Genomic DNA, 13,842 nt, shown 5'->3' with positions numbered 1-13,842 from the left:
CCGCAGATTTCAGGAAGGGTAAGAGCGTTCCGTGAGCTGTAAAGGGCATTTGATAGAATTTCAGGGGCGCTTCAAGGAGTTTTTAAGGGCCATGCACAAATTACGTCATGCTTTTAGGTTTTGTAGAACCTGACGACCCATACGAATAGTGGTGAGGTCCTATGCAAAAAGTGTGACATAGGGGGAGGGGGATTGATTTTTCAGGGGATTTCCAAAACATTTTGAAGGCGTGACAAAGATTTTCAGGGGTACCCAGCACCCATTTAAAATACACGGTGTAGAAAAAGCAAAAAGTTTGTCGTACACATAACGAATATAACCGAATACGAGGATTCAAAGGGCGTTTCAATGGGATTATTGAAGTAACAGGGGCATATCAAGGTGTTTCAGGAACGCTTCAAACAATACTTTATTTCAGAAGAGTTTCAGAAGAGTTTCAGATGCATTCCAAACGAATTATGGAGGTTTCAGGGGCATGTCAAGGCATTTCAGGGGTGCTTCAAGTCATATCAAAACTTTAGGGGAGTCTCAGGAGTCTTCGAAGTTTTTCCAAGTTGTTTCAGGGGCTATTTAAGGCGTTTCAGAGTGTTTCAGGAGGTCTCAAGAGCCTATTAACCCATCAGGACACGCGCCGTTGTAATAGTACAGCAATCCCAAAAATCCTCGCTCATCGCGCGATGCAGTTTTAGGATCAAACAGGCGCGAGTATGAAAGATGAAGGGCGTTTCACAGGGATTTAAAATATTACAGGAGCGTTTCAATAGTATGAAGTACCCAAGATACCTCCTGATACCTGCCTGAAACTGCGTGAGACTCAGCGAATCCCTTCAAACGCCCTGGAGTCCTCCAAGTACCCCCTGAAATGCTCCTGAGACTACCCGGAGGCCGCCCTGAACCCCCTTTAGCACCCCCTGGAATGCGCATGAGACCACCTGGATCGCCTTTGAGACCGCCTAGAGCATGGTTTCCCAAACTGTGGGTCACAACCTTTCAGGGGGGTCGCCGGCCTTCATCCAGGGGGTCGCGAGGGACAGTTGAATAATTTACTGTAACAGACAACAAATGAGGGAATTTCTATGGTGGGTTGCCGAAAGCATGTCTCCTGGCAAAAGGGGGTCGCGCACCCAAAAAGTTTGGGAACCTATGGCCTAGAGCACCCTGAAACTCCCTGAAGCGCCCACACAAACCTCGGAAATCCCGTGAAACCACTTGGAATAGCCTGAAATGCCCAGAGTCCCCCTAAAACGCCCTTGAGAACCCTTCAAACTTCCTTCAAAAATTCCCTGCGCCCCTGAGACCCTATGAAACACTCCAGAGCCCCTTCAAACATCCCTGAACCCCCATGAGAACCCCTAAAGCACCCCTGAGGTTCCCTGGAACCCCCTTCAGCCTCCTCAGACTCGCTCAAACGCCCCTGGGACCGCCTGGCTCCGTGGAACACGCTAGTAAAATCCTCGGACCCCCGAAAACGCCCATGAGACCTCCTGAAACGCCCCATGAGCCCCCTGAAGCTTTCCTGAAATTCCCTGAAACGCCCCAGACACCCGTAAAGCACCCCAGAGACCTTCTACAACCCCCTGAAATCCCCTGACCCTTAGAAGCACTCCTAAAACCCCCTGTAAAGCCCCTGAAACTCCATTGAACGCCTCAGGAACAACCCCCGGTACTCCCTGAAAACCCCTGGGATTCCCTTGGAATGCCCCTGAGATCCTCTGGAACTCCCCTGGAGCCCCATGGAACAGCCCTGAAACCACTGAAGTCCTAAGGACAACCCTGAGACTTCTTCAAACGCCCCTGTGGCCTCCAGGTGCTCCCTGAAACTCCCTTGAAACGCTCCTGAGATCTCCTGCTGCCCCCTAAAACCCCTTGGTACTCCCTAAAATGCCACTGCAACCTCTCTTTGCTCTCCCCTATAAATGCTCTCAGGACGCCGTTGCCATAGTTACCGCCATTATTACATTTATGTACAACTAGCTGTCCCGGCAAACTTTGTCTTGCCGTCTTGTGATGGTTTGACAACTGTTGAGCTCAAAATAGCACCGCACTCTAGATTGATTTAATTTTGGTCGTGTTGATTTCCTTCCCAGCTCATGGAAAATTAGTACTTTATTATTTTTGTTACTTTTCTAGTTGATTTTCGTAACTTTTTGTACATATAAACACAGCCACTACGAATACGAACCGAACCGTGCAAGAATCATGCTGATCGGTTCAGCCGTTCGTGAGTTTTGTTGCCTCAAAGGGACTTCAAACTCATTTTTATATATAAAGATTTTCACCCTTTTTGTAAGCGGTACATGAAAAAGTTGCATAAACTAAAAGCACATAGAAATATCCAACATAAAACCCTTTTAGTGTATTACTTATTGCATCGTGTAAAAAATAAATCGTTCATAAAATAAAAGAAACAGTTCACGAATTTTTTTAATACATATAGAGCATGCACGAATCGCATAGACGCGACCTTTTTCAATTCAAATGAAATGTTGATCATGCATGAGCTTCTATCTGAAACTGTTTGTTTATGTCTTGTGTTGCAATATTCTTCGGCTAAATTTTAAAAAGAGTGTATGAAAAAAAAACATTTTTTTTTTCAAAAAATTATATCTAGAAAACGGTTTGTTGGATTGAAAGATATCTTCGAAGATGTTTGAGGATATTTGAAGGAAAAAAAAAACACTGAGAGTAATATTCATTGCGGATTTATGTTACATGTCATATTATTTTTTTTTCAAATTCAAAAGGTAGATTTTCTTTATTATTTTTCTGTGAAAACCTCAAAATTTGCCAAGCATCCCGGGATGGACCTATTTATCGCGATTTTTTCATCGTTTTTAAAACGGGCGAAAGAAACTAGTTATCGGGATTTTTTATGTCAAAAATTGATGCTACGTACAATTTATTAATAAAAAAAAACTATGCAGATATTTTGCCTAAATTCAACCATACAGTAAATTTAGAAATCAAATAATATAAGAAAAAAATACCATGTTTAATGTTATCTGACGCGGTCTGAAAATTCACATATCTGAGAAATCATTAATCCTGCCAGGAGCAGGAGGTGAACCACCCTAATAAAGAAATAATAATAATAATTGTTGATCCTTTTTTAAAAGCAATAAAAAAATCTCGGATAACATTTCATAAGGTCCCACACAATTTTTCTTTTTTTTTAATTCGCTGTAACTTAGGTATGGTTTGATGTAGCATAAAAATTATGCATTTTTTTTTCATTTAAACTAGTACGTAAAATCAAATTTTGGTATTGAAAATGAACGAAAAATAAAAAAAAATCGATAAGAAATAGTACATAAGCATTTGACTATCGAAATCTACCATAGATCCGCGAAAAATATTACTCTCAGTGTATTTTTTTTCTGAAAATCCCCAAACACCTTTGAAGTCATTATTTCAATCCAACAAACCGTTGTCGAGTTATATTGTTTTAAGCAGAATATTTGGTATTTATCATACGCTCTTTTCAAAAGTTAGCTGAGGAAAAATAAATATGTATTGATGCAATACTAGATGGTCTACGAAATCCAGCGCATAAACAAATTCTCATTCAAATGTAAAAATATCGAGCCAAAAATGGCCATTTTACGTGTTTTGGGATGTAAATGCTCTATTTATATAATAACATAGAGGCTTGCGGTTTCGTGGAGAAGTTTTCTCCAGATAATTATTCGAAAAGCAAAAGGTAGTAAAATTAATATTTGTATCTTCAAATTCGCGAGAAAGTTGCTAGAAAGAGAGAGAAAGTAGCAAAAGTAACACGGCGTCCAGTATCACCTTAAATCTAGAAGTAATCTGGATAACAATACTGCCAAAGTAACAAGAAAATCAAATCAATGTTTCCGGTAAACCGACGATATAGAAACATATTTTGAAATGTTTTCCAGGATTTCTCAAAGGTTCCTTTCGTATTTTATACGGTTTTTTTTTTTAATTTTTAATTCTTCAATTCCTCTCAGAGGTTCTTCCGGAATCCTATCGGTTTTTTTTTCTATAATTCGAAATACACTTTCCGGAATACTATTTCTTACAAAATAAATAAATAAACCTATAAATAAAATAAAAAAAATCTTCCAGGATTTCTGAATTCCGAATTCCGAAGATATTTATCAAATATTGTCAAATGTTTTTAGGAATTTTCTTTAGGAGTTCCTCCCCAGATTTGTTTCATCGGTTTTCGCTGTTTTGCTCCCGGAATCCCTAGTGGCAAGTCTTTTCCGACGTTCATTCTGTAATTTCTTCAAAAACATGTGAGCTTTCTTCTACAGCTTATCCCGAGATTTCTACAGGGCATTTTTTATATTGTTTCACGGGTTTTCTCTCGGACTTTCTCCTAGAAGATTCCTTTCGGAGATGCCTCTAGTCTCTAAGAGCTTTTCAGGAGTTATCCTGCAACTTTTTCCGAGATTCTTTTCGGAATTCCTTTTTAGAAGTTCTGCAGAAGCTTTGGCTGATATTTCTTTTAAGTTCTCCCCGCGATTTCTTTCAGAGGTTTTATAAGCTTTTCTTCGTAGAGAAGTCTAGGCTTTCTTGCAGTGACCCCATGAAGGTTTTTTTTAGAGTATTTCCTGGGATCTCCTGCCAGAGATCTTCCCGAAAACTCTACCGGAAACTTTCGCCTTATTCTGGTGTTTTTTTTTTGGGATTTATCCAATTATCGGAAGCTCTCGCAATGAATTTTCCACAAGCTTTTCTCGGAAAATCTTCTGGCACGACCTATTTATAACCATATAAAAAATTCAGGAGAGATATCAACTGAATTCAGGAGCAATCTTGCGAGAATTTTCCATTGAAGATATCTCGGAAAGAACTGCGGAAGAATTCCTGAGTAAATTCAAGACATCTTGGAATAAATATTCTGACAATAACCCCTGGACCAAATATCAGGAACATCACAGTAGGAAATCCGAGAACATCATCTGCTTCGAAACTATTTCACCTTGCAAATTTCATTTCGAAAAGAGTTCGCTTTCTAGCAATGAAAATATCCTGGGAAATACAAGTTTGATAAGTCGGATGAGCTCAATTTTATAATATTACCCGAATTACTAAACGCACGGTTCAAGCTCACAGACAACGATAAAATATTGATTACCATTAGAACTCTACTGTTTTGTTTTCTGCTGGATATTTCTATTTACGTCGTGCCTCTCGCAAATAATCGCTAGACTACAGCCGTGTGTGTCACAGAAGGGTTCACACATGTTCACAAGCCACAGGGTCTCCAGTTGGCCTAGTGGTTAAGGCTATGGATCGCCAATCCGAAGGCGTTCTGGTCGGGAAAATTTTCTTCGACTCCCTGGGCATAATCTATCATTGTACTTGCCTCACAATATACCAATTCTTGCAAAGGCAGGCAAAGAAAGCCCTTCAATTAAGGACAGACTTGTTAGAATCCCAAAATGGCCGCCACAATGGCCGACTTTGGGACCTACTCACGATTTCGAGGGCACAAATCTCTTCATAAACAAAACCAGCGCACCTGATCTTCTCATTTAACCGTTATGTGTCCGGCTTTTTTTTTGTTTTTTTTCTACACCGTGCTTTTTAAATGGGCCCTGGGTACCCGGGTACCCTGTCGGCCACATAAGGGTTAAAGCTTATTACAAGTGAGCAAGAACAGAATAATTCAATTCAATGTTATTTGAAGCTTGCTTCTTGAGATTTGTGCGTCTAAAGTTCTGATGCGCTGTTGAAGCGGGATTTTAAGACGATTGTCCTTAATAACTGTGGAAGTGCTCGAAGAACACTAAGCTGAAGAGAAGCAGATCAAGCTCTAGCAGGAACGAAGAGCCATACAGTAATGAAGAAGATATTCACAAGTAGTGTTTTCTGTCAAAAATGTAGTACCCACTAAAAACCCCTGTAACGCATCTGAAACCTCCTTGGAACGCCATGAAATAACGTAGTTTTTACGAAGTTTCCTGAAATAACGCCTCTAAAATAACTTCAATGTAAAATCATATGGTGGAGACGCATGATACTCCAACCCTATTGAAATCGATTGTTCCTGACAAGTTTCTCAACAAAGTCTCACTTTCTCTTCCGCAGGGCTGCACCGATCGGATCGTATCCTGGCTGAGGCACACGGCGGACATCCTGTTCGTGCTGGGCTACTGCGTGATAGCCTTCCTGAAGCTTTGCTTCCTCGGCATTCTCCGGTACGAGATCAAGGAGATGATTCAGAAAATCAAACTGCTCCAAACGGAAATGGCCGGAGCCATTCTGAACGGGGTGGACTGCGACCAACAGCAGGTGCAGCAGGTAAGATGGGTGTGTGAGGTTCGAGTGGTGTGGTATTCTTCCAATGGGAGTGGTAACCGAACATTGAAGGCAGTTCGGTGGGACTATAGATATTAGATAGAAATTGGCACTAAACTAACCTGGTTGGGTTTTGTAAAAATCACATTCGAAAGAAAACAGCACTGCTTCTAATAACGCCAGAACTTTTGTGCACTTTTTTTTCTTTTTCTCTCGCCCTGAATTGAAACGCGCTGACACACACACGCTGCTGATTTTGAAACTTTGCACGCTGCCTCCTCACATGGACCGCTCAAACTACGGTTCGAACCGAAACTTGAACTATCTAGTTTACCTTGTTACAGCAGGTAACGAGCACATCGATCAACGGGGGCATCCATGCGGAGCCAAAGGTCGGCAACCGGGACCGGGAGCGGACGCGGATAGAGGCCGCGGAAAGTGAGCGGGAATCGCTGCTCAACACCCAGCAGGAGAACACTCCGAAGCTGCTGAAACACAAACAGCTATACACCTGCATCAACGAGCAGCACGTTTGCGGGAGCGGGAGTGGGAGCGGTGGAGCAACGGCCAGCGGTGGCGGAGGTGGCGGAGGTGGTGGGGGTGTTCCCGGATGCGGCTGTGAGTCCGATACCAACTCGAACTGTGCCCTGTTGGTGGAGGATAATAATACTTCGCTGCTGTCTTCCACGGGCGGCGGCGGCGGCGGCGGTGCGGCCAAGACAATAAACGGCAACAACAACTACGAACTGAGCGAGTTCGACAGCAAGGCGCCCACGTACAGGTGAGTTTTTTTTGGCATCGTTAAATCTTTGTTTGGATATTTTTCTAGTCTAGTCTAGTCTAGTCTAGTCTAGTCTAGTCTAGTCTAGTCTAGTCTAGTCTAGTCTAGTCTAGTCTAGTCTAGTCTAGTCTAGTCTAGTCTAGTCTAGTCTAGTCTAGTCTAGTCTAGTCTAGTCTAGTCTAGTCTAGTCTAGTCTAGTCTAGTCTAGTCTAGTCTAGTCTAGTCTAGTCTAGTCTAGTCTAGTCTAGTCTAGTCTAGTCTAGTCTAGTCTAGTCTAGTCTAGTCTAGTCTAGTCTAGTCTAGTCTAGTCTAGTCTAGTCTAGTCTAGTCTAGTCTAGTCTAGTCTAGTCTAGTCTAGTCTAGTCTAGTCTAGTCTAGTCTAGTCTAGTCTAGTCTAGTCTAGTCTAGTCTAGTCTAGTCTAGTCTAGTCTAGTCTAGTCTAGTCTAGTCTAGTCTAGTCTAGTCTAGTCTAGTCTAGTCTAGTCTAGTCTAGTCTAGTCTAGTCTAGTCTAGTCTAGTCTAGTCTAGTCTAGTCTAGTCTAGTCTAGTCTAGTCTAGTCTAGTCTAGTCTAGTCTAGTCTAGTCTAGTCTAGTCTAGTCTAGTCTAGTCTAGTCTAGTCTAGTCTAGTCTAGTCTAGTCTAGTCTAGTCTAGTCTAGTCTAGTCTAGTCTAGTCTAGTCTAGTCTAGTCTAGTCTAGTCTAGTCTAGTCTAGTCTAGTCTAGTCTAGTCTAGTCTAGTCTAGTCTAGTCTAGTCTAGTCTAGTCTAGTCTAGTCTAGTCTAGTCTAGTCTAGTCTAGTCTAGTCTAGTCTAGTCTAGTCTAGTCTAGTCTAGTCTAGTCTAGTCTAGTCTAGTCTAGTCTAGTCTAGTCTAGTCTAGTCTAGTCTAGTCTAGTCTAGTCTAGTCTAGTCTAGTCTAGTCTAGTCTAGTCTAGTCTAGTCTAGTCTAGTCTAGTCTAGTCTAGTCTAGTCTAGTCTAGTCTAGTCTAGTCTAGTCTAGTCTAGTCTAGTCTAGTCTAGTCTAGTCTAGTCTAGTCTAGTCTAGTCTAGTCTAGTCTAGTCTAGTCTAGTCTAGTCTAGTCTAGTCTAGTCTAGTCTAGTCTAGTCTAGTCTAGTCTAGTCTAGTCTAGTCTAGTCTAGTCTAGTCTAGTCTAGTCTAGTCTAGTCTAGTCTAGTCTAGTCTAGTCTAGTCTAGTCTAGTCTAGTCTAGTCTAGTCTAGTCTAGTCTAGTCTAGTCTAGTCTAGTCTAGTCTAGTCTAGTCTAGTCTAGTCTAGTCTAGTCTAGTCTAGTCTAGTCTAGTCTAGTCTAGTCTAGTCTAGTCTAGTCTAGTCTAGTCTAGTCTAGTCTAGTCTAGTCTAGTCTAGTCTTGTCTAGTATTGTCTCGTCAGCCGCTCTGTATAATTAGTATGCAGTATAAATGTGACATAAACACGTTAGGAATGACGTTGCTAAGAAAATTATTGTCACTCCATTGAAGCACTTCTTCATGGGATGGGATAGAGGCATTTACCCCTCCTTAGCTCAACAAAATGGGATTTTCAATCCCAAATCAAATTTTCAATATAATTTAATAAAGCTGGTAACCATCGAACACAAAAAAAACTTATAAATAGAAGCAACTCTGATACGCCTATATTAATAGGCGCAGTTTACGATCATAGCACCACATATGACAAGGATATTGTTTACTCAATACATGACAGAAACAATTCCCACGCTTTGCAGAACGTACATAAATATCCAATGACCCGTAACGTACGCAACACACAAATACACACACCCAGCAACAAATTGAGACCCATTAAGCGACGTTAATTAGTTCCTCCGTCCGGTAAAATGTCAATTATTATTTGCACACATTGACAAACATACACATAAACACAGCTATTCTGTGTCACAAAACGTCCTCGTCGTCGTCGTCGTCATCCGGAAATGGGTAAACTTCGGAACATACCGTGCTCCGTGTCGTCCTTTCGCACGGTTCCGAAAACAAATGAATTAAACATAGGTGTACCGCACTTCACGAACGTTTGAACCTAGAGCTAGGTAGGTACCTACCTATATCACGGAGCAATCAATGGAGCACGCGATTTTCGACTATCATCAACGGCAGGATATCAATGATTAAACCCCGTGACCTAGCGCCGAGTTGCACGCCGCGCTGACCGTGGTGGTACCCATAACATGAATGATAGTGGGCAGTCCGATGTCCTTGAGGCCATGTGGAGAATCTCTGACGACAGTCAGTATACAAGTCAGTGCCAGTGTGTTGTGTACATAGTTATTCCATGAATGAACATCAATTGGTGACACGTATTGTCTTTCCCACAGCGGAACTAACGGCGAGGCCGTCAGGTGAGCAAAGCGAAGATTATGAAATTCTGTTGGAATCAATTTGTAGAGGTACCTTTTGAGTTGACAATGTACCATGATTTGGGGTGAAATGGATCACTTTTGACAGTTTTTGGTGTTAAATTTTTTAACAATTTCCACTTGGTCCGCCCATCGTACTCTCCGCTTTCCACGCCTCCTTGTGCCAGCCGGATCTGTAGCTAATACCTACTTTGCAGGGTTTCCTAGGTCCGACATTCTTGCAACATGTCTTGCCTATCGAATCCTTCCGGTTTTGGCCATCTTCTGATTGAATGGTGGAGCGGACCTGGTGTGATGGTTAGAACACTTGACTATCACGCCGAGGACCTGGGATCGAATCCCACTCCCGACAAACTCGCAAAATGTGAGTTCTTCCTTCGGAAGGGAAGTAAAGTGTGGGTCCCGAGATGAACTAGCCAAGGGCTAAAAATCTCGTTAATACAGATAACGGGTTTGCCGTAGAGTGCAGCAAGCTCATGGTTCATCCTTCGCCACCACACACTATTCCTGCACATCGCCAGTCGCTCGAAAACTCCGAGTGCACATAGGTAGTCCTCGACCATGGTCCTAGTCTCGTGTCCATACTGAACCACCGGTCCGATTGGCGTTTTGTACATGGTGCGTGGTTGAGTCTTTCTAGCTCGCAGCTTCATTCTAACATTGTTGTCAGCCGTCAAGGATCCGAGGTAGACGAATTCCTCCACCACCTCGAAGGTATCCTCGTCTATCGTCACATTACTACCTGGACGAGACCGGTCGTGTTCGGTTCCGCCTGCCAGCATTTACATTGTTTTGGAAATATTCATCGACAGTCTGATCTTTGCTGCTTCGCCTTTCAGGCGGGTGTACAGCTCTGCCACCGTTCAAAATGTTCTGGCAATAATGTCCATGTCGTCCGCAAAGCACACAAATTGTCCGGATTTTGTTAAAATCGTTCCCCGGCTGTTGAGCCCGGCTCATCGCATCACACCTTCCAGAGCGATGTTGAAGAGTAGGTATGAGAGTCCATCACCTTGTCTCAGTCCTCGAAGAGATTCGAATGAACTGAATAGTTCATCCGAAGCCCTTACGCAGTTTTGTACACCGTCCATCGTTGCTTCAATCAGTCTAGTCAGCTTCCCAGGAAAGCCGTTACGTCTATGATAGCACTGCGCGGTCGATACTGTCGTATGCCGCCTGAAGTCGATGAACAGGTAATGCTTTGGGACCTGGAGGATCTGCCGTACGGTGAAGATCTGGTCCGTTGTCGACCGGCCGTTGATGAAACCGGCTTGACAACTTCCCTAGACCTCATTCGTTTTGGGTGACAGACGAAGGAAGATGATCTAAGGTAGCACTTTGCAGGCAGCATTCAAAATGGTGATCGCTCTAAAGTTCTCACATTCCAAATGTTCGTCTTTCTGGTAAATGGGACAGATTATCCCTTCCTTCCACTACTCCGGTAGATGTTCGGTTTCCTAGATCCTGACTAACAACCGGTGCAGAGATATGGCGGTCGCCGGTATCGTACCTTTTTTAATGCCTGAAAGCTTTGGGCGAAGTTTGACCTTCACCAGGTAGTCGATCAGAGTCGATGTTAGCACCACGATAAGTCCTGACGTCAATAATGTCGATGAAGTGCCGTACATCAATTGGAACGTGGTCGACTTACAATTCCGTCCGCTGGTGATCACCACACCGATTCAAATATGCAGGAAGGTTAAAGTCAATATATCGGTGAAACCGGAATCATGACGGCGGATAAACCCTAAAACATATAAGGCTTAACCTTTTAAGGCCGGATTTATTCCAAGCGATATTATAGAGTTTTTTCTACGTATTTCTCTGGTTTTGGTGCTCAATAGCATAGAAAGGATAGCATATGATGCAGAATATTTTTCTGGATATCCCAAGTCATCCAAACTGTTCTTGAGTTGAGACCCTGAAGTCTACGAGTGTAATGGCAACTTTTTTCATTATACAAAGCTATGATTTGTAATCTATCATGTCCATTGAGCCTTCTGAAAATTCAATAGACAGTATCAAATCAGTCGGGATATCCTAGGTTATCCAAACTGTTTTTGAGCTAAGATCCTTAAGTCTACGCGTGTAGCGGTAACTTCTTTCATTTTACAAAGATACGATTTGTAATCTATCATGTCCAGTAAGTCTTCTGTAAGTTCAAAAGACAGTATCAGAACAGTTGGGATATCGTAGGTCATCCAAACTGTTCTTGAGTTTAGATCCTGAAGACTATGGGTGTAACGGTAACTTCTCTCATTATACAAAGCTACAATTTGCACTCCATCACATTCAGTAAGCCTTCTGAAGTGCAATAGACAGTATCAGATCAGTCGGGATATCCTAGGTCATCCAAACTATTTTTGAGCTTAGGTCCTAAAGTCTACGCGTGTAACGGTAACTTCTTTCACTATAGCAAAGCTACTTTTTATAATGCATCATGTCCAGTAAGTCTTCTGAAAGTTCAAAAGACAGTATCAGATCAGTCGCGATATCCTAGGTGATCGAAACTGTTCTGGAGATCAGATCCTAAAGTCTACGGGTGTAACGGTAACTTCTTCCATTATTCAAAACTACCATTTGTAATATATTATATCCAGTAAGTCTTCTGGAAGTTCAATAGACTGTATCAGATCAGTCGGGATATCATAGGTCATCCAAATTGTTTTTGAGTTTGCATCCTAAAGTCTACGCGTGTAACGGTAACTTCTTTCATTATACGAAGCTCCAATTTGTTATCTATCATATCTAGCAAATCTTCTGAATGTTCAACGGAGATCATCAGATCGGCTGGGGTCATCCAAACTATTATGGTGTCAAAAATCTAGCATCTACACCTACAGCAATTGAAGATTTTGTTTGTGCCTGTCCATAAACTACGTAGACATGGAAAGGGGGCGAGGGTTTCTGATCAAAGTCTACGGTCCATACAAATTTTAAAAAAATCTATGGACGAAAGCCTACGGTGGAGGAAGGTAGGGGTCTGTGATGACCAAATATGAGTCTACATAGTTTACGGACAGCGCCTTTTCGCTATATAGAGATATATTCAATAATCTATTATACTTACTGAAGCTCACAGAATACTATCAGAGACTATGACCTAGCTCCGGGATATTCTGATATTCAGAACCGTACACACTGTCCAACAAAATGGACAACATGCAACATGGAGTCTACAGTCGCAATATCTTTTTTGCCGTAATGATTGTATCTATTTCAATTATTTAGCTTAACTAATCTTCACCACAACACTCGATTCGTGGCTGCAGTCCGTATCCTCGGCCGCGTCCCACATTTTCCTTCTGATTTTTGCTCGAGATGTGGCTTTGTCATATCTTCACCTTACCTGGAAGTTCCTAGTTGTAGAGAAGTTTATTAAACCTGAAATATCCCAAAAGTTTTTTGGAATGGCTCTGAGTTTTACGAAAATTCACGGAGCTTGGTGAGTTAGACTAGGTTACGTAACTTTTTATAGCACAAACGTTTCAAAGACACAAAACAATGCCTTCTAGTCTTTGAAGGATATTAGTAAATATGGTTCATTATGTATTTAGTGTAGCAGGCTAGCATTGTATATGTAAAGTTGTGTACTTCGTGAAATATTGGATGACCTAAATTGACCCTTGAGAGTTAAGAGGTTCATGGATCCTATTTGGTTATGTAACGTTACTATCTAAATAAAATGATATCACCTTATGTTACAGTAGATGTTTTTATAAAACTAAACACTACTTAACGTACTAGCAAAAGCTTAAAAGTATCTTGGAATGACTCATGAAATGCCAGGGGGATTACAAATTACAGTTGGATGTGTAATAGTACAGTTCATGGTAAACATAACTACTGTTACTGTCAAGAGTTAAACTTCAGGACAGTTTGGACGACCCGTAATGTCCCAAAGGTACTAGGGTACTAATGTCCAAGATAGTTTGGTTGACTTGGACTATCCCTATAGTGTCTCTAAATGAAGTTTGAGATTTCAAGAGCTTCACGGATCCCTGCAGATTGTGAAATGCTATTATTTATGGCTAAACAAACACATACAGTTATTCTTGTAGAAGGACTTCATTATAGGACAGTTTGGACAATCCTGAATGTCCCAAAGGTTTTAGTAATACCAAGAAGACTTCTGATTGGTCCAGTAATCGCGATTGATTATGCAACGTTACTCAGACCAACAGATATGACTACTGTTACGAGTACAGACCTGAAGTTCTGAACTCCAAGATAGTTTGGCTGACCTAGAATATCTCTACACTGGCTATAAATGACATTGTAGATTTCTAAGGCTTCACGGATCCTCATAGGTTATGTAATGCTATTATTTATGGTAAAAACACATAAAGTTATTCTTGTAGATTCAAAGGACTTCACTTCAGGACAGTTTGGAACACCTAGAACATCCCAAAA

At 41.7% G+C, this 13,842-nt stretch overlaps 2 protein-coding genes across 3 annotated transcripts in view; one reads left to right on the top strand and one right to left on the bottom strand.

Annotated features, from left to right (window-relative positions):
* Window positions 1-13,842, bottom strand: part of LOC109423702 (pseudouridine-5'-phosphate glycosidase) — a 520,698-nt gene that overhangs the window by 381,832 nt on the left and 125,024 nt on the right. The window lies entirely within an intron of this gene.
* LOC109423689 (uncharacterized) overlaps window positions 1-13,842 on the top strand; it is a 125,419-nt gene that overhangs the window by 104,859 nt on the left and 6,718 nt on the right. The window contains exons 9-10 of one of the 2 annotated variants that reach the window (XM_029873087.2): window positions 6,067-6,279; window positions 6,621-7,057. In XM_029873087.2, the coding sequence (XP_029728947.1) occupies window positions 6,067-6,279; window positions 6,621-7,057 (650 nt within the window). Of the gene's footprint in view, window positions 1-6,066; window positions 6,280-6,605; window positions 7,058-13,842 lie in introns of both variants that reach the window. The other variant, XM_029873078.2, reaches the window with a different exon arrangement.

The sequence above is a fragment of the Aedes albopictus genome, chromosome 3 (genome assembly GCF_035046485.1).
Source record: "Aedes albopictus strain Foshan chromosome 3, AalbF5, whole genome shotgun sequence".
NCBI classification, from domain to species: Eukaryota; Metazoa; Arthropoda; class Insecta; order Diptera; family Culicidae; genus Aedes; species Aedes albopictus.
Note: the sequence above shows the minus strand (reverse complement) of the source record. Positions and strands in the feature narration are given on the sequence as shown.